This window comes from Pipra filicauda, unplaced genomic scaffold (assembly GCF_003945595.2).
Source record: "Pipra filicauda isolate LSUMZ 115617 unplaced genomic scaffold, ASM394559v2 scaffold310_size866816_pilon, whole genome shotgun sequence".
Classification (NCBI taxonomy): Eukaryota; Metazoa; Chordata; class Aves; order Passeriformes; family Pipridae; genus Pipra; species Pipra filicauda.
Window position 1 is genome coordinate 538,976 of NW_024104433.1, and position 26,867 is coordinate 565,842.

At 37.6% G+C, this 26,867-nt stretch overlaps 1 protein-coding gene across 7 annotated transcripts in view; it reads left to right on the plus strand.

Moving 5' to 3' along the window:
* LOC113988882 (ephrin type-A receptor 6) overlaps positions 1 to 26,867 on the plus strand; it is a 441,232-nt gene that overhangs the window by 286,861 nt on the left and 127,504 nt on the right. For 5 of the 7 annotated variants that reach the window (XM_039383481.1, XM_027722867.2, XM_027722865.2 and 2 more), the window contains exon 6: positions 13,499 to 13,623. The exons of the other annotated variants lie outside the window; for them this stretch is intronic. In XM_039383481.1, the coding sequence (XP_039239415.1) occupies positions 13,499 to 13,623 (125 nt within the window). The remainder of the gene's footprint in view (positions 1 to 13,498; positions 13,624 to 26,867) is intronic. 7 annotated transcript variants of the gene reach the window in all.

Here is a 26,867-nt window from a genome sequence, read left to right on the forward strand (position 1 = left end):
ATGTTTGAGAAAGCACTCTGCGATTAACAGGCCCAAGCTGGGGGCAGAACAACATTTGTCTTGCTCGTTCCTATCTCTGCAAAAAAAACCCAAGATGAACCTTGTGCCTCAACTCTGTCTTTCCAGTCTAGGCACTGAGAAGAAATGCAGAGCGTGGACCAGACAGACTGAGGTCATAACACTTTTAAGACGTGCCATTTTATAAGCTTTAGAAGAAATGTAATTGCTACATTTCCTCTGTGAAATGGGCTTTTGTTGTTTTATCTAAGGTCTTGTTTCACTGTTTGAAAAGTCAATGTTGCAGGATTTTATTTTTTTTTTTGAGGACAGGAAATTCAGCTGTCTCTGGGCGAGCAGCACTGAAAGACAAATCCCACAGCCCCTGGGGAATGTTTGTGAGCCTGAGTTACTTGTGGAACACCAAAGAAGGTGTAGGGTGGTCAGTAACTTTAGACACCTAAGCTATGTGCTCTGCATCTCCATCTGGATGCCCTCTCTGTTCACACTATTTATACACGGTCCTAATACTCCTAATTTTAGGTGTTCCCGTGGAATTAGATGACTAAAGTAACTGAGAGTAGATGAATACCCTGGTGTAAATATAATGGGAACTGACCAGCAAGTGAGGATTGATAATAAACACTGATAAACTCAAAGTTATAGCAGTTAGAGGAGTTCATTCTCAGAGCAGCTCAATCCTCTCTTGTCTGCCAGAACCAATGAATTAATTATCAAAATTTCCTGTCTTCCTCAAGATTTTATGCATTCAGTCAAAGTGAAACTTTTTGGAAGGACATTTCAGGGGAAGATCAACTTGAATAACATAAGCAGTTGCAAACCTGATCACAATATATCTTGCCAACCATGTCATGACTAACTAAGTCAATACTACAACTAATTTGTGATCGTGATCATTAATGAAACATAGAAAATTCTGGTTTATTGCAAGGTTAGCATGATGGCTCAGCAAATCAACGTTATGGATGTGGGAACCTTTAAAATGATAACAAGTATATTTTAGAACAAAAAATTGCAGTACAAAAATAGTCCATTTTTTCATTAATTATTTTCCATATGTTTATTGGTACAGAATTATTCTGTGCAAACAGAATAATATTTTCTAGAAAAATATTATAAAGTTAATCTGTATTATTTTATTTTGTTAACATTTTTAAACTTTTCTTTTGATCACATTTTAATAACCCTCATTTTCTGAACAGTATATAATATATATATATATATATTTCTCTCTGAATAACACATATTTATATGTAAAGAAATAGAAGATCTACTAAATTTCAATTTGTCAGGACCCTTTCATAGCCATGCTAGATTAGTATCCTCCAGGTGGCATTCAAGGAATTCCTACATGTGTGGAGGAGATTTCTTTTCCTATATCAAAGATTTCCTTAGTAGTTGCTGTGTTTTCATGGGGGTTTTTTTGCCCAGTTTTCACCATATTTTGTACTGTTTGAGTACAGAGGGACTTGAGATGATTGCCTGTTGTAGAAATTGTAAGGTGAAGGTGACAGAAACAGAGATCATTGCCAATTATTGAGACATGGGTCTAAATTAGGGGGTCTTACTGTTTGGTTTTGTTTATTTGTATACCAAAGAACTTTAAATTTGCTGTTTGTACACACTGGTTTTCTTTCCAGACTCCCAACTGAATCACAAAACAAAGTGTGATATTGGACAGAGATAATTATTTTAAATATTTTAAAAGGATTCAAAAAAGGAAGATTTGAGACTGAATGTGGCACTCAGTGCCATGGCCTAGTAACCATGGTGGTAGTGGATCAAGGGTTGGACTTCATAAAAGAGGTTGAACAATATTTTGCTCATGAGATCATTATTTCGTGCTTTATTCCAATGTAACAATATTGTTTATAAGCAATAGTGCAATACTAGTGTCTGACCCTGGTGTTTAACATGAGCTGTCAAAATGAAAGTTGTCTACATTCTCAAGTTCTGCTTTTGTGCATGCTCTGGATCTCCTCTGCTTTTGACAATGTTAAAGGGGATTGGGCACAGAGCATAATTTAACTCTAAATCTTATTCTGAGGATCAGGCACTTCAAAGTGAGACCCCAAAGCACTCAGCTCCACATCACTAATGTACTGTGTGGACAGGAGCCATCAGTCCTTACAAGCACCTACTGAAGCTGCATAGCTGGGTGTTTTCTCTCTGTAAAATTTCTGCAGTGCAAGAGACTCTTTAGGGATAGATAAAAGCTTAACCCAGAATCAAGTTGTATGTATTCAGTAGCATGTTAGTTAATAAAGCATGTTTTCTCTGTTTCTTGCACCAATGTCTGTCAACTTCCTAAGTTTTTGGAGGCCACAGAATTTTGATGGTCCTCTTTAGAAAATGACCAGTGCAAAGTCTGCACCTGTCAGCAGGTTACCTAGACTTTGTTCCTTGGGCAAGAAGAGCTTGTGAAGGACAGCAGTGAACAGCTTTCCTCCTCAAACCTTCCTGCTTTTTTTTTTCTTCCTGTAGGAAACACCTTTGTTGTGTCGCTTTGGCATAGAGATAGGAGATGAGGAATAGACTTGGAAAAGAGCTAGAAGGGCAAAGTTCAGCACACAGAATGTTGAAGAACACAAAAACTGAGTAAGGTAGTGCCAAGGAAAAAAACTGAAACACCTAAGTGGCATAATGGAAGAGTTCTGAGAATTCAGAGGCTCCTGCTAGGAGGGCAGTCATAGGATAATTAATTTCTTGGAAATAAAAGACAGGATCCTTAAGCTAAGAGATGCATTGACCTGGAAGTGTGAATGTTCAGGTTTCTTTCTCACATAAATCTCTGTCAGAAGGTTGCCTACCCATGAGGATGGATATACCTAGTAACTATTAAACCACAAGCTTCAGGGCATGACCTAACTAGTAGCAAATAGTTGAAGAAGCTTCCCTTTTGAAAGGTTATTCCATAATTGCCCAGGCTTCCACAAACCTTCCTTGAAACATATTTTACTGCCTATAATCCAATCAATTTCTAGGTTGCTCATCTTTCTAGGTGTTTTAATTTTTATACAAGTCAGAAAGGTGAAAACTCTTTAGATCCCAGTGGTTTTTCAACTCTGCAGTTTTGTGTTTGTGAATTAAAGCAACTCAATCTTCTTGAAATAGGAAAACACAAAAAAGACATTTATCTTTCAAATGCATTTAATATTAGTGTGATATGTTTTCAGAATATGAGTACTGTAGTCCAGAAAGAGCCACTGACCTCTTCTGAACCTCAGGTCTTAGACAAAACAGAAATTAGAGGCTGGTGGCTCTTTGCTTTTAGGGTTGATTTTCCCCGATGCCTCCAAGTGTCATTGCTTCTATCCATCACCTTGAGAGCCTGTCCTCAGTCTCAGAGCTGTGCAAACATCCCCATGATCTAAGTAAAAGAAGACATAAATGATCATTGACTTCAGAGCCTGTACCTCTGTATTTTGTCTATGGTTTCCTGATGACTTGACCGTGCTACTTCAGTTCATAAATTCTCTCCTTCTGCTATTCAGAGAAAGCAGGAGGTAATTACTTCAACTTACCTTTAGAGTGCTATTATTTGCACATAAACAGAGTGCACCATCTTTCCTTGATCTCACCTCACGAGTGTCCTATTAACTGTTCTTTTCCAGTTCTTTGTATCTTTCCTTTGTATTTCCAGCACACTCAGAATTTCTCCAAAGAGTTAATGGGGTTGAGCCAATGCAGCTGTATCAGTTTCAGTACTCCAGCTAACTGGCTAATCCAGATATGTCCCTGGGACACTGTGTTGGATCATATAGATATACCCAACTGAAAAAAACAAAACAAAACAAAACAAAACAAAACAAAAAAAAAACCACACTATATTTAGGATGTTGACATCTCTAAAATTGCTCTTGCCTTGCTCTAGAGGTCACCTTTAAAAGAAGCTCCAGAGTTGATTTTATAATAAGTTTCTGAGCTAATGGCAGTGAAACATGTATTGAATGCTGTGGTTAAAACTAGGGGATACATTTGATTAACTGGCACAAGTTCAGCATCAAATCTTCCAGCTACAGAGGGATTTGACACCACTTGCCAAAACTTAGTTTTTTAATTATTTGATTCAAGTTAAATTCTACCCTACTGGAGTAGAAATTAAGCACCTAATATACATTTCACAGCAGCAGTGCTTTTCAGTGATTCATGTGCAGCAAGTACAAACCATTGACTTACTGGCCTTCTAGAAGTGTTTCTTGTCTGTATGCCAGAGTTTTAAAGGGTGTGCTTTTCTGTACATGTACACATTAAAGATTTAAAAGATACTTGACCCTATGTAAAACAGAGATAGACTAAACCTTCTGAATCTTTTTAGCATTTAGGTAGTATATAATATATTACGTAATTTTGTTTGTATCATCACTGGAGGAATTAATTTATGAAGGTACATTTATTTAGCATCACTAGGATTTATAAAATGCTTTGTCAAAATCAACATTTGTGTGGAAATTGTTCGAGGATGTACATTTTAAGTCAGAGTCCAGTGTTTTTCCATGCAGTTACACATATTCACTCAAAATGTTGAGTACAGTAGCTCTGGCATTCTCTGCACGTGCCAACAAATGCAGCTTTTACAGAAGGGTCACAGAAGATGTTCAAATAAAATATTCATAATTTTCTTGGTAAAAGAAAAACCCCTTTCAGACCTGTAAAGTACTGTTTGACAAAAAATTACTTACAATCTGATCTAGTCTCATATTTTGGTATAAACATGAGCAGGAAAGATTTGCTGAAATGAGTGTACATTTTAGGTTTGCCTTTGTTACATCACAGGACGAGTAGCAATTAATGGACTCAAAAGATTGCAGATTTCCTAGTGCTTTTTAACCTGCTTATTTCATTTTCAAGCTCCTGAATCAATTTAGCAGCAGGAAGTTCTGCAGAGCAATTTGGTTCCAGTTGACCCTGAAGGGGTTGTTGCTGAATGAGACTTAGTTACAGCTCTGTTTCCATAATGACACCTTGCTGCAATAAATGACACCTTCTTAACCTCAAGTTGTATTTCAAATAAATTCGTAGCAATTCCCAAGCTACATCAGGAGGCTGAAAACAAAGTTCTCCGGAGAAATGTATCCCCACAGGTTGTCCCCATATCACAGGGCACCTACCAATGCTGGCATGATATTTTTAACTTATGTTGGCTGGAACACATCTTTCTTCACGCTGATTAACATCATTATAGTAGCAATCTGAGTCTGCTGAGAAACTAATTTCTCCCTCCTCCTTCTCTTTTAGCATAGATTTCCTAAAAAAGGAAACCTTGTAAGCCACTCTGCCTTCTTTCCTAGAGGAATCCTGCATGTCAGGAACAGTACCCCAGGAGAGCACGCACAGCAACAGTCGGTGACTTGCCCAATGTCTGAGCCAGGAGGAACAGTGGACAGCACAACACGTAACATTTGAACTCGTGGAAGCAGCAAATCTGATGTTTAAGGACATAGTGTTCTGTTACTCCCACTGTAGGTGCCACATCGGGGTTTATAACTGTCATAAGAGGTCGTAGGAAGGGGAGTGACTTGCCTCTTACACCCTCCCCTGTCCCATCAAACAGCCTGTTACTTGATCCAGAAAAACATTCCTGACAGAAGCAAATGAAGTGAAGGGCTTTTTTTTCCCCCATTACTGTGTTCTTGCTGTGCCATTCAGCCCCATAGGTTATTGAAACCTGGTGTGAGATGATAATACCAATCCCACACAACCTTAGTGGTGTCTTTGGCAAACAAGGAGAGAGAAGATCTGGTTTTGGGAGAACTGTTCCCTCAGGAATCTCAGTGACCTGTTAGATCTTTAAGCCACTCATTGTCTCCTGCTGCTCCAACCATAAAAGGCAATGTAATGGAGCCAAGAATCTGCTTAGTCTGATCAAAATCCCGTTGGTTGTCAGAGGCTGTTGATTTGACATTATTTCCATTTATGTGACAGGCAACTCATTTTATTTTTGCCCACTATGCTTTTTTGAACTGAATTTATTCCTCTTCCTTCAGCAATACAGAGCATATGAAGTACCTCCTTAAAACATACATTTATGTAAAGCATTTATGTGATTTTTAAAGTGCTATTATTTGAAGCAACCTTGTAATTAAAATATTTTGAATTGTTCACTATGTAATAAATTATGTCAAGTATCTCACAATACTTTTTACCTCTGAGGGTTTTGCACTTCAGAGAGAGCAAAACATTCACACAGACTGAGTGGTAGCTGATATTTTATACAATTATTTTAAATATCTTCTACTAAAATCCACTTTCAAGAATCAGAAACTGAGTAGGTCCTGTAAGAAGTAAAGATCTAGGAGTGCTTCTGTCTCAATCTTGCAAAATGAAGCATGGTAGCACATTCTGTAAGTAAAAGAAAATCTGTAGTATTGCAAAATAGTGTGGATGAATAATTACTGTCTTCTTACATAGGATCAACAATAGATGAAAGAGAAATCAGGCAGCAAGGAAGAGAGAATTGCATTATGGAACATAGTAAGGAAAAGGTTATGTTGATGAATTTACATTTACCCTGGAGGAAATTTGGGGGTTGCATCTATCATGACCTTTAGCCCACAGCACTGTAGCAGAATCCACTCTTTGACAAGGTTATTGGGGTCAGTTGGCTTCCTTCCACCATTTCTGAGCAAGCAAAGAAAATCTGCAAGGGGAGAGAATTTAGGATGGAGGGAGACGTGATAATTATAACTTGCTGGAGGCCTATTTTCAGTAGATGAAGTGCTTCAAAAGAAGCACTACTATGCTGTCTTTTGAATGCAAACCTTTAGGGAACTAGTGTAAGAAAATGAAATTAAAACCATTTTTTTTTTCACTCTAAACTTGTTAATTTGCTGGCTCTAATGCCTTGTCAGGGAAACACCATGCTCAACTTTGAACTCCAAGGTTAGTACCACTAATAGTCTCCCCTCCAAGCATTGTAACTGTGAGTTACCACTGAAATGATTAAACAGATAAGAGACTCTATTATGTGAAGAATCAAATATCTTATCTGGTCATTGTGCTAATTGAAAGCAACCTTGTATGGTAAGAAAACAAATTCTTACTGAATTCAGCATAAACCCAAAGATGTTTCATCCATGTGGACACCTTTAATATACAGAAAGATGGGTTATGAACCGGGGTATTTTATAAAAGTTTAATTTCTGTTCATATTTCTGTGATTTTTCCACATAAACTTGTGCTTAGTTTTTAGTCTTTTATATTCACAAGCCCACACTTCTAACAAGACAGTGCCCATGTATTGCAAATAATGGAACTTACTGACATTCACATTGTTAGGATAGCTTAGTCAAAAGATTAAAGAAAATCTCTAGAGCACAAACAGAAAATAATATAAACATGGACCTCCTGGATCCCTATGACATTGCCTGCTCATTAAAGAGTCTGTCTTCCCTTATCCTACAAAGATAGCAACAGAAAGATGAACAAACAAACACAAAAGAAAGAAAGGATGGACTGATCTCTGCTGGTGGACTAATAATCATGTAATGGGAACAAAGAGTACTCTGGATGATGGGCAGCACAACCACACCCTTGCCAGCTGACCCATCAGATGTGTCAGGGGTGGCATTAGGAACAATCACTGATCAGGAAATGTTGCTTCATTACTTCCAGTTCTGTTACTGGAGTAAAATGTCTCCTCTGAGAAAGCATCTTTTTACTGCTTATTACCTTCCTAATAGACTTTCTAGAATCAGAAGTAAAATCAATATTTTTCTTGCTGTGCCCTGAAATAACATTCTTTTTCAAGTGTGGGATCGTTAATAAAATCTCAGTCTTCTTTTTATTTCTATGTATAATATAAAATCATACTCAGGATCCAATAGTATGGGAATTCTAATATAGTTACAGAACTTAGGCTGGTGTCATGGTTTGAGATAGCCCCAACATCCAATTCCCTAGCTCCATTCCCCCTCCCACATCTCAACCTAATGTGAGAGAGGTTTTTCCAGACAAAACACACCAGACTCCAAAGTGGGGGAAAGGGAAATATATTACAATGACTGTACAAATAAATACCATATCACATTATACACATGATCATAACTATCTCTACCATGACATATAGTATTTACAATGGATCAGATCTCTTCTCCCCTCCAAATAAAAGTCCAGGAGGGAAAGAAGGACAGATCCCTTCCAGTCTCTGAACAGCAGCATCTTCTGAGGCAGCAGGTTTCTTCTCATCTCATGCAGCAGCTGATAGCTGGCTTTCTGCCAGCGTCCACGAGGGAGGTATCCAAGCTCCCCCGGCCCCATCGCCTCACAACCGAGGGGTCTTCCGTGGGCTTCGTAACCCCAGACAAGGTCGTTTCACCACGTCATATCACGAAGACACAGGGGGGTCTTCGTGACGGTCTGGTATCTCTTGCAGGGCCTCTGTGCCCTGTCTCTCAGGCTGCCACCGTGGCAGCAGTGCGAGGGGGGGGGAAGCCAAGGTCAACTCCCCCTGCATTCCTCTCGGAGCTCTCTAGCTCCTTTCTACAGTGCATGTCGCACTTCAAGGCTCTTTCAAGTAAGAGTCCATCATCTTCCTCCTTCCAGGAGGTCTCAAAGGAGTTTTGGGGATCTGGTATCAGTCTTACCCCCAAGAACTCTGTAGCTCTCAGCTGCTGGCTCTCCTTTCCTCGACTCTCCTTCCAGGAGTCTCCTCTGCAGTGCTGCATGTTGCTTCTGCTGCTTCTTCAGTTCAGGTTCTTATCTCTGGCTCTCTGCCACCGTTTCTCTGGTCAGTGTCGGCTGCTGCTCTGTGCCCATGGAGAAAACATCTCCCGGCATAACTACAGGCACCTAGCCCAGCTTTATGCTGTTCCAGGTCCCTGCAGCCCCCAGCCAGGGGCTGGGAGGGGGCCAGAGGCCCCAAGGGGCTCAGAGCCCCTTCCTCGTGGCTCTACAACATGGCCACCTCTCCTACACAACCAAAACTACAACCTTTCTTTTCCGGTCTGGTTGTGGTATGTTTACATTTCTGCAGGAGCGCCCATTGGGCAGAACTTCAAAACTTCCAGGGGTTTCCACCCCTTGGGGTCTACCACTTCTCTTAGCCTCTGGGGAAAACAAGGTTCAAACCACTACAGCTGGTGAAACACTGTATAAATACAATAGTATTTTCTGGTATAGAAAAATTGCGAAGAGTGTTTTTACCATCCAGAAAACCACTTGAAAATCGGACCTTGGTACATCTCTATTCTGTTTCATTAACCTCCTAACATTTTTGTTCAATGGGTGTGGGATTATCAGATAACCATAACTTCTACAGTGTTAAGCAGAGTTTACTGTGTGGTTTAATTTGTGCCATTAACCTGTGATATAAACTTGAAAAAGTCCTTTCCTCCTACTGAACAAGAAAACAAGCTTTCTCTTGTTTTCTGACTAACAAACACAAACATGAAACCCAAGTCAACATAAATTAATCCTTACAGCATTAATATCTCTTCCACTCTCAACTGTCAGAAAACATGTGGTAAACCCCTAAATTTTGGTGAGTATGGTCTTTCCTGAACCTTGAAACAGGTAGAGGTCTGAAGGAAAGAATACCCTGTAATTATGCAATTCACATTATTATTGGTAATGGTAGAGGTATAGAAACATCTTTGGTTTCTCTTCACCAGAGAAATAAGATTTGAAAAGAGGTAACGAGGGGGGGAGTATTCCATGCACAGACAGATGTCAGGTGAGCTTTGGTTGTCACCTGCCATTGGGTCTGAAGCTTCTTCATCGTGAATGGGCATCATATAAAAGTTGTTCAGTCCTAGAAAAGGGAGACAAATGCTGGCAGTTCTTTACCTACTTTAACCAGTATGAAAAAAGAAATAAGACAGTTAGAAAATGCTCTAAAGAAAAAAAGCTTCAGAAGCCCTACAGATCATCTATTTTGAAATCAGACACTTAGAGATAATGGAAGCCGTCTTTAGAAAAAGAGAAAGTTTCTACAGAAAAGACTCTGTAATCCAGTCATCATTTAAAATACACATTTTCTGTCCTGTATATAGCATATGAGAAAAAAAGAATTCTGATAGAGAGAAGGCAAATACATTTAGAATAAAATACAATAAAATAGGAATAAAATAAAATAATAAAATAATAAAATAAGGAATGAACTTTCATTATTCAATAAAAATTTGAAAAGACCAAGAAACTTTTCAGACTGAATTCAAGAAATTTATAACAGTATAGAAGAAAACAGAGAGCAGATGGTGCAAAGAATCCTCAGTGCAAAACACAGATCAGGGCTGAGCTCAGAAACCACCCTTCAGCCTAGGACCAAAAGCAAGAAAATGCTGCCATTAAAGTGATTAAAAGCCATGCTGAGTTTCTAAGCATTTATTTTTTTTCAAATGGTTTCATTGGGAACCAAATTAGAGTTCTCCTGCAGCTACTGGATTTGAAACAACTAATTAAAAGAACGTCCCATTGATTCATCATAGGAACATTAGAGTAGTCTTTAGAAATGGGAAAATAGGATTTACCTATCTTACAATTGTCTGGTTAAAAAGAGCTTTAGCAATAAATGGATAGGATCTTTAGGGTCTAATTGACTTCTGCTCTAGTGAGCAACAGTTATAAGAGGCTGAAATTTCTCCATAGAAAGCAGTGCCTTTAGTAGAACTTCACAACAAAAGAAATAGAAACTGAGCTGGCTGCAGCTTTTAATTATTTGGTTTTATTCATCTCTTTCTTCCTGCAATAAATTTCTGGCTGGAATCCTGTATGACAAATGCAGGAGCATCTTTCTGCACAGGTAAGAAATGGTCAGTGGTGGTTCTTTTGTGTCTTTTTGTTAAAAAGTACACTTTTTTTTTTTTTTTACCACTACCCTAATACAAATACAAATGCTTCTCATAGTCTCAGCCTTATCTGCACACCTCTGCATTTTGGTTCAGAGGATTCAGTGCTGGCACAGTGCTACAGGTGTGATGTGAGCCTTCCTGTGGGGGGGGATTCGGTTTCAAGTGTAGGTCAAGCACAGCTGGTTTAGGAGAGATCTAAAATAATTTACTTGCCCTAATTTGCTACTGAGTTGTTTCCCAGAAAGCAGACTTGGGTTCTTTCTTATACTGAACTTTTGAGAGGACCTTCTGATGTGCCAGGACTGTGCTTTGACATGCAGTTCCTCAAATGGAAGAGTTACTGCCGTGAGCTCAGGCTGAAAGCATGCAGAAATTGCTGAATACATTTGGAAGTCAGAACACAAAGAAAAATCCCCGTCTTGAGTACATATGAAAAGCTTATAGAGGTTGGGTCATAATTTGAAGACACGTTATATCAGCGATCTGTACTTTAAAAGCCTAGGAGGACCAAGAATACCCTTTTATCTACAGCTTAACCTGATATTTTCTGTAATCCATCTTAATCACTTCACAAGGTTTGGGTTGTCCAACCAGGGAACCCCCAAATGCGGTGAGATGAAGCCACAATGTGCTGGGAAGGTGTTCCTGCTGAGGTCCATCACCCAGGAGCAGGCACACAGGGTGCACCACATGTATCTGGAAGGTTGCTACAGCTCCCTCAGCCCCACCTGTAAATCACAGCTCAATACCGCTGAATGACTCAAAATAGCAAGAAGTAAACAAATTTAAGAGAGCAACGCCCTCCTAGGCCCTTGATCAGTGTTTAGCAAATACAAATCCATGTTTGCTACCTCCTGATTTCCTTTAAACAGATCTTTCTTTGTATCTTGCTTGGAGTAGCTTCACCCTCAGTTTCAAGAGTAAAAATTTCATGTCAGCTGAGGGAGTAGTTATACATACCCAGGGATCACATTGTGGTCCAAATCCTATGAATTCTTTTCATTTATTTGTTTGTATTTTATTCTGTTCAGTTATTTACATTATGCTTTCTAAGGACTTCCTGAAAACTGGGTTAATCTTCTATTCAGCATGACAGGAAATCTTTTTTTTTTTTCTCTGATACCCTTGCATCAGACCTGTGGTTAAAATGGCATTAAGTACAAGGGTAGAACGGTTTCCTGTATAAGCTCTGTGTTGTCCACTTAGCACTTTGGTAGTTTTTTTTCATTTGGTATTACATGTTGAGTTGAGGTTTTTTTCACGTCAGAGAGGACTGGACTATTATCCCACAGAATAGTTATCCAAAGGGAGGAGAGACAGTGGATGGAAGTTTGTTTTCTCTCTCAGATAGTGTATTATCACAGAGAAAGATGTGCATGTCTGTGTGTAGAGTGTCCCTTTTTTCGAAGCCAAACAACCAGGTTTGTTTTCTTCAGCGTTTGTTTGCATTCTAGAATGTATTTACTGTTTTCATTTCTTAAACTTTCTGAAATATTTACAGGAAAGAAAACTGAAGCGTGAAATTTTGTGCTTAGAAGCAGATTCTTATTTCTAGGGAGACTCTTTCATTCAAAAGATAAAACCAGAAGTCATAAAAATGTGTTATTTTTAGGAGAGTGCTCCATGGAAACTTAGAAGTTAAGTAAGATTCATAACAGAGAGGAATGGGGGAGGGGGTGTAATAAACTGATATTTTTTAGTGGAAAGACAGATAGTGAAAGCTGTGAGCCAGTTATGGTAACTGGTTTGTTTAACTTACTTGTGTTTAAGACTGTTGAACAACATGACTGGTTTTCCTGCAATATTTGGGAAAGTTGCATGTCAATACTGTCAAAACAACATCAGCATCTGGAGATTATTAGACCTCCTTTGACATACCTGACCAGATTAATAAAATAAGCAAAGATTGTTTTCTAGAATGCAATTTTTCACCATTTTGAAGTTACTGCATAGATAACTCTGTATCTTCAGTCCTAAAAGGGCAGAAAAACTATATCTTAAAATTGGTTAAACTCGTAGTGAGATAATTTGGCTCTTGGGTGCATCCATTCCATGCGTGTTGGATCCCAGAAGCTGCTGGAGGCAGTTCCGACTCACTGTGCTGCTGCAGACCTGCAACAGCAATTATGGCAGGTGGGTTTGGGGGCAACTTTGCCCCCACAGTTTGCCCACAGCTCAGTCCCTGACAAGCTGGCTCTTCCATGCACACAGACACCTCACCAAAGGGCTGAATTCCCTGTTGCTGCCAGCCCAACTCACAGAAATACCCCAAAGAGTAAATTTGAATGTACGTTGTACACATTGGAATTATACCATTAAATGAAGATTAACCTGAATGTAGAATTTACTGTCTCTGAAATGTGGTTCTGCTCTGGACAAGATGCCCTCAGAGCCAGCAGTGCCACCTGGTTGTGCCCAGCCAGTGGTAGGGACCAGCACAGGCATTTCTTTCTGTATTTTTGCATACAGCCATTTTTCAGGAGCTGCTCTGCACTTCAACAAAGGAGTTACTAGTGTGTGCTTGAGACATTAATTCCAGGTTATATGGTTTCCCTGACAATTGCCATCTGTCATGCTTTGCTGTCTGGAGGTCACTCAAAGTCACCTCGGGTTGGTGTCCTCAGACAGTAGGTTGAAAGGATAAACCGTGTGCTTCGTCTTTAACCCTTAGTTATCCTTTTCCCTTTCAGCACCCACCTTGATAGGTATGGTAAGGAAGGACTGGGCTTCCCAAAACAGCATTGCCCTCTCCTGGCAAGAGCCGGACTTTCCCCATGGAGCAATTCTGGACTACGAGATCAAGTACTATGAGAAAGTAGGTCTCACTTACAGCATCACCCAAACTCAGATCCTAAAGATCAATGTGTTTTATATTTTTAATAGTATTTTTTAAAAACACTTTAAACTTTTCACTTGATCCCACACGCAATGCTATGTATGCTAAAGTAGACGTTTTATTTTGTACTGGATTTTTTTGTTGTTTTACTTCTAACTTGTTAATGACTGTCTTGTTTCACATCAGAATCAAGTAGAACAGCAAGCAGACCGTACACATACTTGTCAAATGGTAGCCACATTTATAAACGTGGGTAAATGGATCATATGCTTGAACATATTTTGATTTATGGACTCTAAAAATGTCACATTAGAATGACACTGAAGCAGCAGAATTAAGGAGAATGGGAACATGATTTCATTTGCTAAATAAAGCAATAATCTGTGCTTAAAGGACAGAAATACAGTCATGAAAGAAAGATTTGGGGATGTTAGGCTCTGTAAGTAACTGAGGATTTTCTTCCTTGATTGCACTTCTCTATTGCTGCAGCTTTAATGATGCAGAAAAAAAGGGTAAACTGGGAAAGAAATCCAAACAATTTCAATAGCAGTGTTAGAGGGAAAAGACAGATTGCTTAGAATATTTGGTAGCCAAAGCAAGGAAACCCTACTTTCCTACACTAGAGGAAGTCCTTCAGGTTTTAATCCATTACCATAGTAAGCCACAGCATGACTTGAAGTTCCTTTGTTTCATTTGTTGATATTGAACATGAGAAATTGTGAGATTTTATTCAGTTGAAGAGGAACAGTTCCAAAGACCCATAACCATTCGTATGGATGGTAAATTATAAAGCTTCTCTATATCTTTATTAAAATCCTTTATCAATAGATTATCTGCCAATACCTGCCATGGCTGAGTGACGAGGCAAACAGCTTTCCTTAGAGATCTAGATATTACTTAGCCTTGATCTTTGTGCAGCAAGACTACATACACAGGCTTTGTGGCCCTTTGTTATATACAGTTTAAACAACTCCTGTCTGTTTTTACAAAGCATTTTCTGTTTCCACCTTTTTAAAATATAGAAGGAGTATGTTCTAACTACTTCTCTTCCCTCTTAGGTGTGGGGAGATAAAATGCACTACTGGCATCTTCCAGTTCTTCTTCACCTTGGAGCTCTGTGTGTTAAATAGCATAGTTTGTGTCTTGTCGGGGGTAGACATAGCAAGTGAAGCTGTAATCTCTCAGGCTTCCCAGTAACCCTCAAAGAGGGGAATATTGGCATTCATGTTTTCAGCAGAAGTGACAAAATAGGGATGTTGTTGCACACCCACAAGAAATGTGATGAAAGTGAAATAATTGTCTGCTGGATTTAGTATGAATTTGCCACAAAGGCATCCCTGTAGTAGAGAGTAAAAAATGCTGCTAAAGTTGAAGAACATGTTAAATATGAAAAGGTCAGAAATTTTGTTAATGTCTTAGGGAGGTAAGAAAAATGCAGAAACCAGTAACCTTAGATACTAATAAACACACTAGGTAGAAAAATGGAACAACTTTTGCAGTCCTGTTTTTATCCCTTTTTACCTGTCATTTGTGTTTAATAAAGAAAAGAGGGTTTGTTCTGATATACAATGTAAGAAATTGAACATCTCCAGCAAATACAAACACTCAATCAATCCTCCAAATTCATCTGATAATATCAGTTTATTAACTTTGTGAAACTTTGAAGAATTATGCAGGATTCTAAAGTTTTACAAGTATTTACTGCTATTTCTTTTAAGATACCTTGTTGACATTTGAAAAATTGTCAATATATCACTGGGCAGTACATTAAGGGACCGTGTCTGCTTTTAATTATAACCAGTAGGAATTTTGTGGGTCATAAATGGAAGTCATATCTTGCCATGGGCTCCTGGAGTTTCCTGAAAGATATGTAAACTTCAGAAATCAAAGAGCTGTCAAATAAACTGTAAGCAGTCCCCAAAATGGGGCAGTTTCCAACAATGTCATAAGACAAATTGGAGATGGAGAATGCAGAACACAGAGATGCATCTTTCCATGCATATCCAGAACAATATTCAGTGAATTACTGTAGAACATTCAGGATCATAACCAAATATTGTTTGGCTTTCTGTCTGCCTGTAGAATGAAAATCCTGTGACTAACAAAATTCCATTGTGAGCTAGTTCTGTATGGACTGTACAGGTTTTTAGTTTCTTGTTTATGAATGCACTGGTACATTTTTATGTTGTTGTGTGACAAGAGGTCAGTTCATTCTGCAGCTTTTGGGTCACAAATGTGGTGAACATAAACTAGCCTAGGACATAATTAGAGAGCTGATTTGACCTGTGAGAGAACAAAAATCCCTAGACATTCAGCTCAAGGTGCTATGAGTTCTGTCACAGTAATAATAATAATAATTCTGAAACCTATACAGTTGGCAACATTTGTCACCTTAAATGATAGGTGAACCTTTACAGTTACACACAGAGACTCAGTTAAATGTTTGCCCTTTGAGATCTAAGATGTACTTATAAAAGCATTTCTTCATAGACCTTCTTTGGACTCTTCAGATAGTAAACATTGCAAATTATCTCTGTTGATACAGGATGTCTGCCCCATTCTGCACCCTGTTGTCTATACATTATACTTTATAATCCCTTGATATCATCCACAAACTGCCCACAATTTCTAAAAGAAAAAATCTCTCATGGGCAGTATTGTCTTTCCCATTAAAAATCAAACTCCATGCAACAATATAATCTCAGTTTCATTGCTAACAGCAGTAAACTTTTATGCTTCAAGACTGTCACTCAGACAGTGACCAAAGCTTGTACTCTTTGCAAGATTCCAGGGCATCATAATCTCTTTACCTGTCATCAAAAACATTGCATGTTTGAGACAGATGAAGGAGTGGGATAAGATATGGCCTTGTTAGAGGCTTGTAATGACACTGAGTCCTTCTGTAGGAATTCCCTCCTGGGAAAGGAAACACAGAACACAGTGGATATAAACCATACCAGCTGCACTTCAGGTTGTGCAGCTGAACTGGAAAACGCTTATTCCTCCCCTTTTCCCCCCAGCCCCATGAAGTTAATCATCAAAAATTAATGCTCCCTGAGAGCTGTATCAAGCATACCAGTATCAGCAACTGTATTGTTTGTTCTCTCATATGACCCAAATACACCAGCTGGATTATACTTTCTATTACACACAAAATAATATATAATTAGCTAAGGGAGCCTGTCTATAGAGAAGAGATTTTAATGGAATGTACCCTAGCAATATCCAAGTCATTGCAATATCTCTAAATAGAGAAAGTAGAGAATATCTTCTGAATCAAGATGTTGGGGGAGGTGGGGCTGGTTGATATTTCTTTGCTTCCTTGTCTTTTGATTAAATTTACACTAAAGCCAAATCCCTTTGGCAAAATACTTCATTTTGTTGGGAGACTCAATTTGCAGCTCATAGGCTATTTTCATATGAAAGATTTAACCCACCTCCATAGGACAATGAGTGGACAGGATATGTGGGATGTCAGATATTACTTTTTGTCCATTCCAGTATGATTTAGAGTTGAATTAATAAATAAAAATGAGAAAATAACCATGCAGTGGAGGCAAGGGGGAAATTAGTTTTCCAATGAGATTTGAAAAAGAGATGAAGAGCTGATGAGGCAGAGAGATAGAGCAAAGTACCAGATTTAAAGAATTAGAAAGCAGTATGACCTTGTTAACTTTTCTATCAGTCTAGAGCTGTATTTACTTAACTTACATGAGAAATGATGCTCCTTCTTAAAATCTAATATTAAAACAAAAACCCCTATTTCTTTGAATAATCATTAATGTGGGTTAAAATGAGCCCTCCTGAATTTGAGTAACTGAATTTAAGGTACATGACATGATGGGAATAATGCAAAGATTTAAGACTATCAGTGCATAATGTTTTGACTGGCAGAAATATTTTTACAAAAATTAATACGGAATATTATAAACAAGAAAGTAATTTTGTCTTTTAGAGCTGTTTGCCTGTAGTATCCTGTAGTTTAAAGCAAATCTACCTGTTCCAGAAATATGTACACAATATTATTTCAAAGCCTTAGCAGTGTAGATATATAATAGATTACACACTGCGCTTTGAAGGCAAAAAGATGTACAGAGCTATGAACTGATATTCTTGTCACTTTTTTTTCTTCATTTTTTGAGGAACAGATAATCTTGTGCTGTGCTCAGTCCTGGTAACACACCAGGCTCCCTGTCACACCAGTGTCCAAGCTGTTTTATTCTATCTTTTATTCCCATGTGACCTGGCAGTGTAAGGTGTGTGACTCATCCTGGTTTAGGACAGCAGATGTTCCTCTGTGTCTTCTCCAGCTAAGGAGATATTTCATTATGATCCTCTCAGGTTAATTAACCTAATCCTACATGAGCATTGTCTGGAATCCAACCTCAGTGAACAGGAGCCACACGTGTTCTTATTAGACAAGATATGGATATTTCTTTTAAGAAGCCACTTCCTGTAGATCAGACAATACTCTGAATTTCTGTGTGACATTTTGGAAATGAGAAGTAAAATTAGTCATTTCTCCTCTGTGCCTTTCTGTGAGGTCTATATGACACATTTGAGGTTCATTGACTCTCAGCCTCCTACTACTTAAATAGCCAAACCTCTCCAATCTTCCAGCTCTTTAATTACAATCTTGCATAATGTTTAAATGAGTCAGAAGAAACCTGTTTTTTTTCAGCCACAACTATGTTACAACTTCCCTATTTCCTTGAAGTACCAGTTATTACATTCTTGGTTCAGATTTTGCTTTTATGTTAGGTTTTTAAATCATGAAGAATAATATATGCCCTAGCTCCAATTGTCACGAGGCTGAAGGGGGCCTGCAGGCTGTGTGACATAACTCATGGGCAGATGTAGTTCATTTGGTGCTGTTGTGGCTGCATTGTTAGGATGTACTAGTTCTTCCTCCAGGCATGTTCTTTTATTGCTTGATAACCTTTCAAGCTTCCTGACTAAATTTGAAAGTCAACATCAGCGACAAGATTGGGAAACAGGAAAAGGCTTCCAACATTAGGGATAAGCATAGGAGCACTTCATGTGCCTAGCCAGTCAGTGAGTATATTCAGGATAAAATGCTGAATGATTAGCTGGGTAATTTCTAGCTAATAATTATTTTTTTTAAAGAACACTTTCCCGTTGTAGTATTTTTCAAATTATTCAAGTTGTTTGAGGCTTACATAATAATTTGCTCCCTACAAGTTTCTGGAATCAAGAAACACGGGATTCATGCAATGATACATTTTCATTACACTTTCAACACATTCTCATCAAAACAAGAGTATTGCATATTTGGGATACATAAGAGCTTTTGCATAGTAGTATTAAGCAGATCTTAGTGTTTGTTCATATCTGCAGGAACAGCTCAGCATGTCACAGTGGGGCTCCAGGGCTCCAAGGAGTGCCTCTGGCATTCTTGGCCATTCAGAGCTCCTGGGAAATGAACCATGTCTGGTGAATGTTTTTAAAAAATAATCACTACAAATGTACTTTGGGATATAATCATTAAAATGAAAATCTCCGAGCTTATTTTAGCATAGTAAGTGATGTTAAACAAGCCTCTCAGTTTTTCTGTTCTGCTGTTATTAACCTAGTTTCCCAGGAGAAAAACTGTAAAAGCCTTGGATTCTAAAAAAAGAAAAAAATAGGTCTCAGAACCATTGAAAATGAGGGTGAACAATTACAAGACTCTCTGACAAGATATAATTTTTGCCTGCAGGAAAGAAGCTAAGGACCTTGCAGCAGCCATTATTAATGACACTGATATAATTACTATTAGGAGAAAAAGAAATCTGGCATCTAAATATCAATTCCATGCAGCAAAGGGTTTATCATAGAAGTTCTGAGCTAGGCCTTCTCTGTTAGATGCCTGGTTTGGCTTTGTCTCCTAATCACTGTCATCAGTTATCTGGAGATAGCTTCTAAACTTTTGTATTTAATATTAAAGCAGCCTAAAGGGCTATGACTGTTGTTGTTACTGCTGAACCAAAAATTCTCAATGAGAAATATAATGCTGTTTTAGCAAGCCTTGTAGATTTGATTAAAAAAACCCCAGCCAACCCAATTTAAGTCTCTGCTGCTCTTGTGTTCTTGTCTGTACCTAATACTATTTTCTCCAAGGAAAATTACATGTACAATTCTTATTCCAGAAACTGCTAGAAGAGCTGCACAAATGTAATAAAAGTGTATTAATGGTTTTGGGTAAATGATTTTCAAATATTTTTAAGGGTGTAGGAAAAGCATAGGAGGTATGCAAACTGTCAGAAGACAACAAACACAGCTAGTTCCATACCTCAAATATAGCAAAGAAAGCTAAATTCACTGATTGCGGGGGTTAGTTACTAATAAAAAGAATTATTAAACACTTTGCTAGACTTTCAGCATTTGAACCTCAGGAAAAAATGTTTTAAAAATTGTTTACTGACACAGCAATAATAATAATAATAATGTTAACTGCAGGAATCAGATGTTAATCATAAGCATGTGTTTAGGTGGGGTCAAAAATCAGAAGCAGCTATTTTATAGTGCAGTGAGTTTCAGCTCTCTCCTGAGGACAAACTTTAGATGGTTTTGATGCACACGTTGTGAAAAAGAAATATTGTCTCTTCAGAGAGGATTGCATAAAAGGAAGTGGTATGGAGTTTAGCATGTTTAATCCTAACTTAACAAAATAATATACTCACAAAGCATTTTATTATTGTTGTTTCTATCAACCAGTTGCAGTGTGCTTACCTCTGAGTTTAGTTCCAGTAAGTTTTAGTTCAGTATGAGAACAGAGTTGAAGTTCCCTCAGGTACCTTAACACAAACTCAGGAGTCCAACTTTGGGTTTGACAGTTTGACAAATTTTTACAAAAAAGAATGGCCAGTTTGTAAACAATGACCTGAATATAACTAGTGTCCCTGTCAAAAGATGGCCATCTAAGTGAAAGTGGTTTCCTTATTTATAAATTAAATACAGTATCTAGGTCTCAGTTTCTCTAAAACCTGACAGAATGTTTCCTTTAGACCCTCTTAAAAAGAAGAACTAGATTTAAAGTTCTCTAAAAATCTTCACCTATGAGCCTAAACTATTTTAAAAACTGAAGCTTGCACAGCGTTTTCATAATACACAAATGACTTACTGTTCATAAATTGTTGTTTTGCAACCATAAAGGTGTATTCACAGATTAAACTAAGATGTACCTTGAGAGACATGGGTTTATATTTTTGTCTAAATGAAGGAATGTTCCAATATGAGATATCTTTTAATTTAAAGTTTCTTCCTGCAATCCTTGATGCATTCAAGAGATAATTGGGTAGATAAAGATAAAAAGATATGTATCATTTTGGAGGGTAAAACCAGAGAAAGTTCCCTTTTTCTCTCTCTCTCTTTTTCCAAGACTGCATTGCAACTGTACCCTAATCATAGAAAAGGACAGATTATTAGTTTTCCACTTTAAACATTTTTTTTCACATTAAATGAAGATGAAGCTGCTGACTACATAATATCAGCAACCTCTTTCTTATAAAGCACCAACGTCCCCAAAGCAGTCATTCTGGGAGAAGGGAATAAAATCCAGAGGGAAAGAGGAAGCTCATTTAAGGAGAACCATTCAATTTTAATGCATTAAAACATACTGCTTTCTTGTTTAATATTAGTATATATTTTACTGTGTATTAAATAAAAGCTGTGGGTTTGGTGTGGGGACATGGTGAAAATGAAATGAAAAACACACATTAGAGGAGCTTTTCATTCCAAGTAGCAACTCTGTTAACCAATTTGAACTCATAGAAAGGGTATCCCATCCAGTACTTCCCATGCAGTTTTGTTAGTTTTGTACCCTAATAAAATCACAAATGTTTATTTTAATGATTCAAAGAGACATAGTGTTAAAATTCTCCCTTTGTCTTTTACAGTGTTGTAATGTATTAGTATTAATAGTTTCAAAGTGCCCTTTCTTGATGTGCTTGGGATGGTTGAGTTAACAACCCATTATTATGTACTCCTTACCGAGCTGTTAATGGCTTTAGAGTCTTTTGCAGGAATTCACCTGCTGCTCATAAACACATTTATGTTGCTGTAGGAACTTCCCCAGGTTGATGCAGCTTGTATTTGCGGTGACCTTGTACAGACTATCTGTTTTTCTTGCATATACTGCAAGTACTCATATTATACTCACATAATTCTTTAGAGACTGAGGGAGCTCTTTTTAAAAAGGTATTGACACCAATCTGTAAATTTCATTAACATCTTTTCAGACTCGTTATTGTTGTTGTTGTTTTTACCACCTCCAAAAATAATATTTCTGCTAAGTTAGCTCCACTAGAAATGGGCTCTTCCCAAAAAACTTGAAGAAATCTTGCTTTGTCAGTGTAAAATCAGCATTTTTATTTACTCATTAGATTGTTTACTTTGTCCTTGAAATTCATGTTAAACTAATTGGAAAAAAAAAAGATTTCTGTTTTTGCTTTACATTCCATTAGCTCACTGAGGTGTTTGAAGAAAACATAAATTTAAATAAGATGCTGTATTTATTGTTGATGTAATGCCAGGTTCTGCAATATAAGTCATGACACCACAGGTGAATTCAGCCCTTTTGAGTTAACATTACAAGATAGATGTTTGCTGTCTGCCTGCACTGAGACACAAAAAGATGCACACACACACTCCAAATACACAAAAAATGTGATATTTCACTGACTTTTCAATAGTTCTTCTATATTTATATCTGAAGAGCCTTGCATAATGAAAAACACTGTGCAATCTCTATATAGAGATCAGCAGCTTCCATCTTACCTCTGATTTATTATTGGCATTGGAGTGATTAAAGCCAAACATTAGTGTCAGACTTTCTTTTTCAGAGCCAAAATACTTCCTTCAAAACTGACTTTTTGTTGGGTGGTTAAAATCTATATTAATATTGTCAACATTATTCTATACTTTTAAATCCTGATTTTCTTTGAAAAGGAAAGTGTTTGTCCCAAAGAACTGTATACACAGTTAGCATATGAAAGACTTGTTATCATGTAACATGCATGTAGTCTGAAATGAATCCTAATGACTGCAGTCATTTCTTTATTCCAAAACCAGAATAGCAATCTGAATCAATTCAGTCTATGAGAGTAGATATTTTGCTTAGGTAAATAAAAGAGATGGTTTTATTAATACCACTGTAATAGCTCTCTTATGTGTATCTATGAGCCAAGTAAACAACTTGGCAGTTTTTCTCTAAGTATGCCTTGTTTTCAAGCTGCTGTATATCAATAAGGATCTTTTCGGTGTTTGGCAGGTAGAAAATATTCTGTAGCAAATTAAAACCTTCCTCTGCTCTTCTAATATTAAAAAGTATTTATGCAGAAGATTCAAACTAGTCTTAAACTAATTTTAAAATAAGCCTGGTCACTCTACCTGTCCTGACATCCTAAAAGGCTGAAATGTATTTTAGAAAAGCCTTGGAAAGGGTGTTTCCACAAGAGGCTTTTTATACAGTGAGTGTTTTCAAAGCTGCATATATCACACATAGCAGTTAAAATTTTCCAGCAAGGTGTTACAAACCTGACAAAACCTCCAGCACTGAAAAGGAACCCTAGTCAAAATCCTGACATTTTTGTATTGGTAGAATCACTTGATTTTTGCAGCTTTGAAAATATGTTGTGCTTTTTTTTTTGGGGGGGTGGGCAGGGGAGGGAGGGGTTTTGTTTCGGGTTTGGGGGGGTTTTTTTGGAAGGGTTTTTTTGGGGGTGGGGAGGTGTTTTATTTTTGTCAAAATAGAGCACTGGCCACTCTGTACTGCAGCAAGTCACCATCACTGTAGAAGTCTTGTGAAGAATTGGACAATTACTCTTGCATTGAAGTTCCACTTCAATTGTAAGATGCATCTTTCCATCAAAAATGTCTTCATACTTCAGTATAAAGTAGGGTCACCACAATTTTGAGTTCTGCCAGGAAGGAATACAGCAGTTTGGTGTGTACAGCTGTGATGTTACCCATGCTGATCACGTCAGGTGAGAAGATTGCCTGCCATATGTCTCAGCAACTTTAGAGACCTTCAGGTGTTTGGACTGTGAGTTTTACACTGCAGGTTTTTTACATCAAATGAGTTGTCCCTTTTTGTTATCTTTCCTCCAGGGTCTGGCATTTTCAATTTAAAAACTTCATTATCCAGTGACCTACTTCCCATCTGTAGCTAGAAGTACTGTTCCTACGGTATACACAGATATTTTGGAATTGACTGAACATATCACTGATATTCATGATTATTCACTATTTCTTATAGACAAGAAACTAGAGTATATTCAATAAAATCATCAGGAAGCAGATTTTTTTTAAAAATCCCCACAGTATTTTTTAAACACAGTTTGTAATTAAACTTGTTGCCTAGGGATGTTTTGGAAGCCACAAGCAAAATTGGTTCAAAGAATATTAAGCAAATTCATGGACGAAAAGTCCATGAGCTGTAAAACATAATGAAGCAAATTCAGTTAATTTAGAAACCCACTAATCTGCGGATTGCTGGACTCTGGGGGAGTGTTAAAGGTGAGCTTGGGGACAAGGAACTTGTACTGCCTGTGTTGATCTCCTGTCTGCAGTGGCATCAGGATCTCATTCAGAAATTTGAACTATGAATATCATACACCAAATGAGTGACTTGGGAATCAGTCCACTGGCTGTGTATACAGACTTCCCTGGGCTTGTTTCACGGCAAAGAGAGTCACAGAAGGCTTCCAGTCCTCAAATTTTCAGGACTGCTCCTGTTTCCTGTTGCACTCTGTTTGCCAGCAGGTTTATTATATCATTATGAAGTAAACTTTCGTGTTAGGTGTCTCAGAAGAAGCTGTGCTTTACTGTCCAAGGGTGACAGCAAAGCTTTTGAATAATACTTGAGTTGATTTTTACCATTAGTAATCTAGTTCATGCTTGCAGTAGCTTCCTGCTACTTTCCAAGTGGAAAAGACAGTGAAGGGGAAAAGAAAATTGAAATGAGAACAAAAATAAGAATAACCTTTGAGGCAGCTGGAGAGGCTGGCATATATGCTCAATTTGGAAAGACTCCTGGAGATCCTGGTGCAGAAGTTTACACTGGTAAATATTTTTTAATTAGGAAACAAGCGTTATCAGAGCAGCTCATAACTGACAGAAAAATGGAATTTAATATCTGCACTTATCTGACAATTCAAGCCATATTTGCCAGCTCCCTTTATTATATGCTGAATGGCACCCTGTTCCATCACTAGCTTAAGGCATAGACTTGTGTTTATTCTTTTCAGTTTAATCTCTTTGTCAGTACAACAAGCAGTGTCCTATCTGATGCCTTCACACCTGGCAGTCCCATTTAGCCCACCACGTTAACCACAGCTCTTGCTCTGCCCACCCCTCACCTCCTTGTGCTGCTGAGAATTTTAACACTGTTTTAGAATCTCCCTGCCCTCGTTTCTCCTCATTTAATTTTCTGCTTTTCATGGTTCACCTCACATCAACTCATTTCTGCCTTTCCGAGTCTATAATCCAATTAAAATGAAGTTTGTCTGGGTTTTGACCTTTCTATATTTTCTTTATGATTGGTTATCTTATTATTGGTTCTGGTCCTTTCCTTGTCAACAGCTTCGCTTCATATAGGGAGAAAGTGATGAGCTGACTGACAGGCAGTCAAAACATAAAATATTGAATGGCCAAACAGGTAAAGCACACTTTAGTATTTCAGCTTCCCAAACTGTTACATCTCAGATTAATCACAAGGGAGGTCAAGAAGGGAAGGGAGAAGATTACAGCCTGAAGTGGCTGATACCTTTAAGTGCTGCAGGTTTCTTCTCTGAAGTAAATACTAGAGCCATTGGCAATTTTCTCTGTGGCTCTATTTTTTCATGTCAGAATTTTCAACTTAGTTCAGGCCACTCTTCAGATCTTTGTACTCACTTTTCTAAATTTACTTAAAGTTTTTTGTTCAGCTGGCAACCAAAGGTACAAGCTTTTTAGGAAGCAGGTTTATTTAAAAAATATGAATGGTACCTTTTACTATTAGTTCTATTATTGTAATTTTTCTTATCACTCTATATTACAAACAGAATTTATCTAATCCTGCTGATCAGATTGTAACCAGATACTAATTAATGTTAGAAGCACTTTTTTGAACATATGAGTCTTTTCTCTAATATTTTTCAAATATCACCACCAGAATTCCTGTTAATTTGACTGCAAGTCAAAATACTCCTCAAAGAGAAAATCAAGCACAAAATTAATGAATATAAAGAAGCTCTCAAAGATGGACTTTGGATTAATAAAATTAACTATAGGTGTAGTTAATTTTGATGATTTGAGTGTAATTACTCCTCATCTACTACAATCTATGTAAGATGAGAAACAAGTGTGATGAGGCAATAGGAATTCAGAACGCATATTATGAAAATATTTTATTGCAAAGAAAGAAAATACTTTTTGAGAATTAGTTGAGACAGGAATATAGGCAATATAAATAAGAGGCAATATCCATAAATTAGAGATGGGGGGGCTCTCTTTTTATGGAGATCATAGACAGTTGGTACAAACTCCACAGTTAGCTTTTATTTGTCTTTACTAGATTCTATTTGAACTGATCAATCACATATTTACTATACCTAGGAAATAACTACTGTTTTATTCTAATGTGTATCACAGCATTAAAGTTCAAGTGACTATGGAGTGCCATCATAGCTGATTCCATGGGAAAAGTAAGGAAAAATTTAAAGATTTCATTTCACAATGGACTAGAGCTTTGATTAATAAAAATTGCTATCTTCAGAATTGTGGTCATTCCTTCAAAAGAATGAACCTTCCTCTGTAGGTCACACTGTGTATATCCTTCAAACTGCTGTATCTAAGAAAGAGGGAAGATGTGACCAAGTGGTCTCATAAAAAAAATAATTATTATTGGTGCTTTTATTTAAACTTTTATAGTGTGAGAATCATGAAACTCCAAATCTTCTTTACTTTAATATGGTACTTATTCAGCTTTGACATTGTGCTATAGTGTACAGGATAAAGACCTCGTCCCTTGGTATATAGATTTAATCTCTATTAGTATTTCTTTCTGTTAAATAATAATGCTCTGAAGAGGCCAAGCAGGAGGATCATATGGCTTAAGTATAGAATTTTCATGTTGGAGGACAATAGATATAAACTGAAAAATTACCTCAGTGCCTGGCAACGTTATGGAGCAGATCATCCTAAGTGCAGTTCCACAACACCTGCAGGATGGACAAGGGATC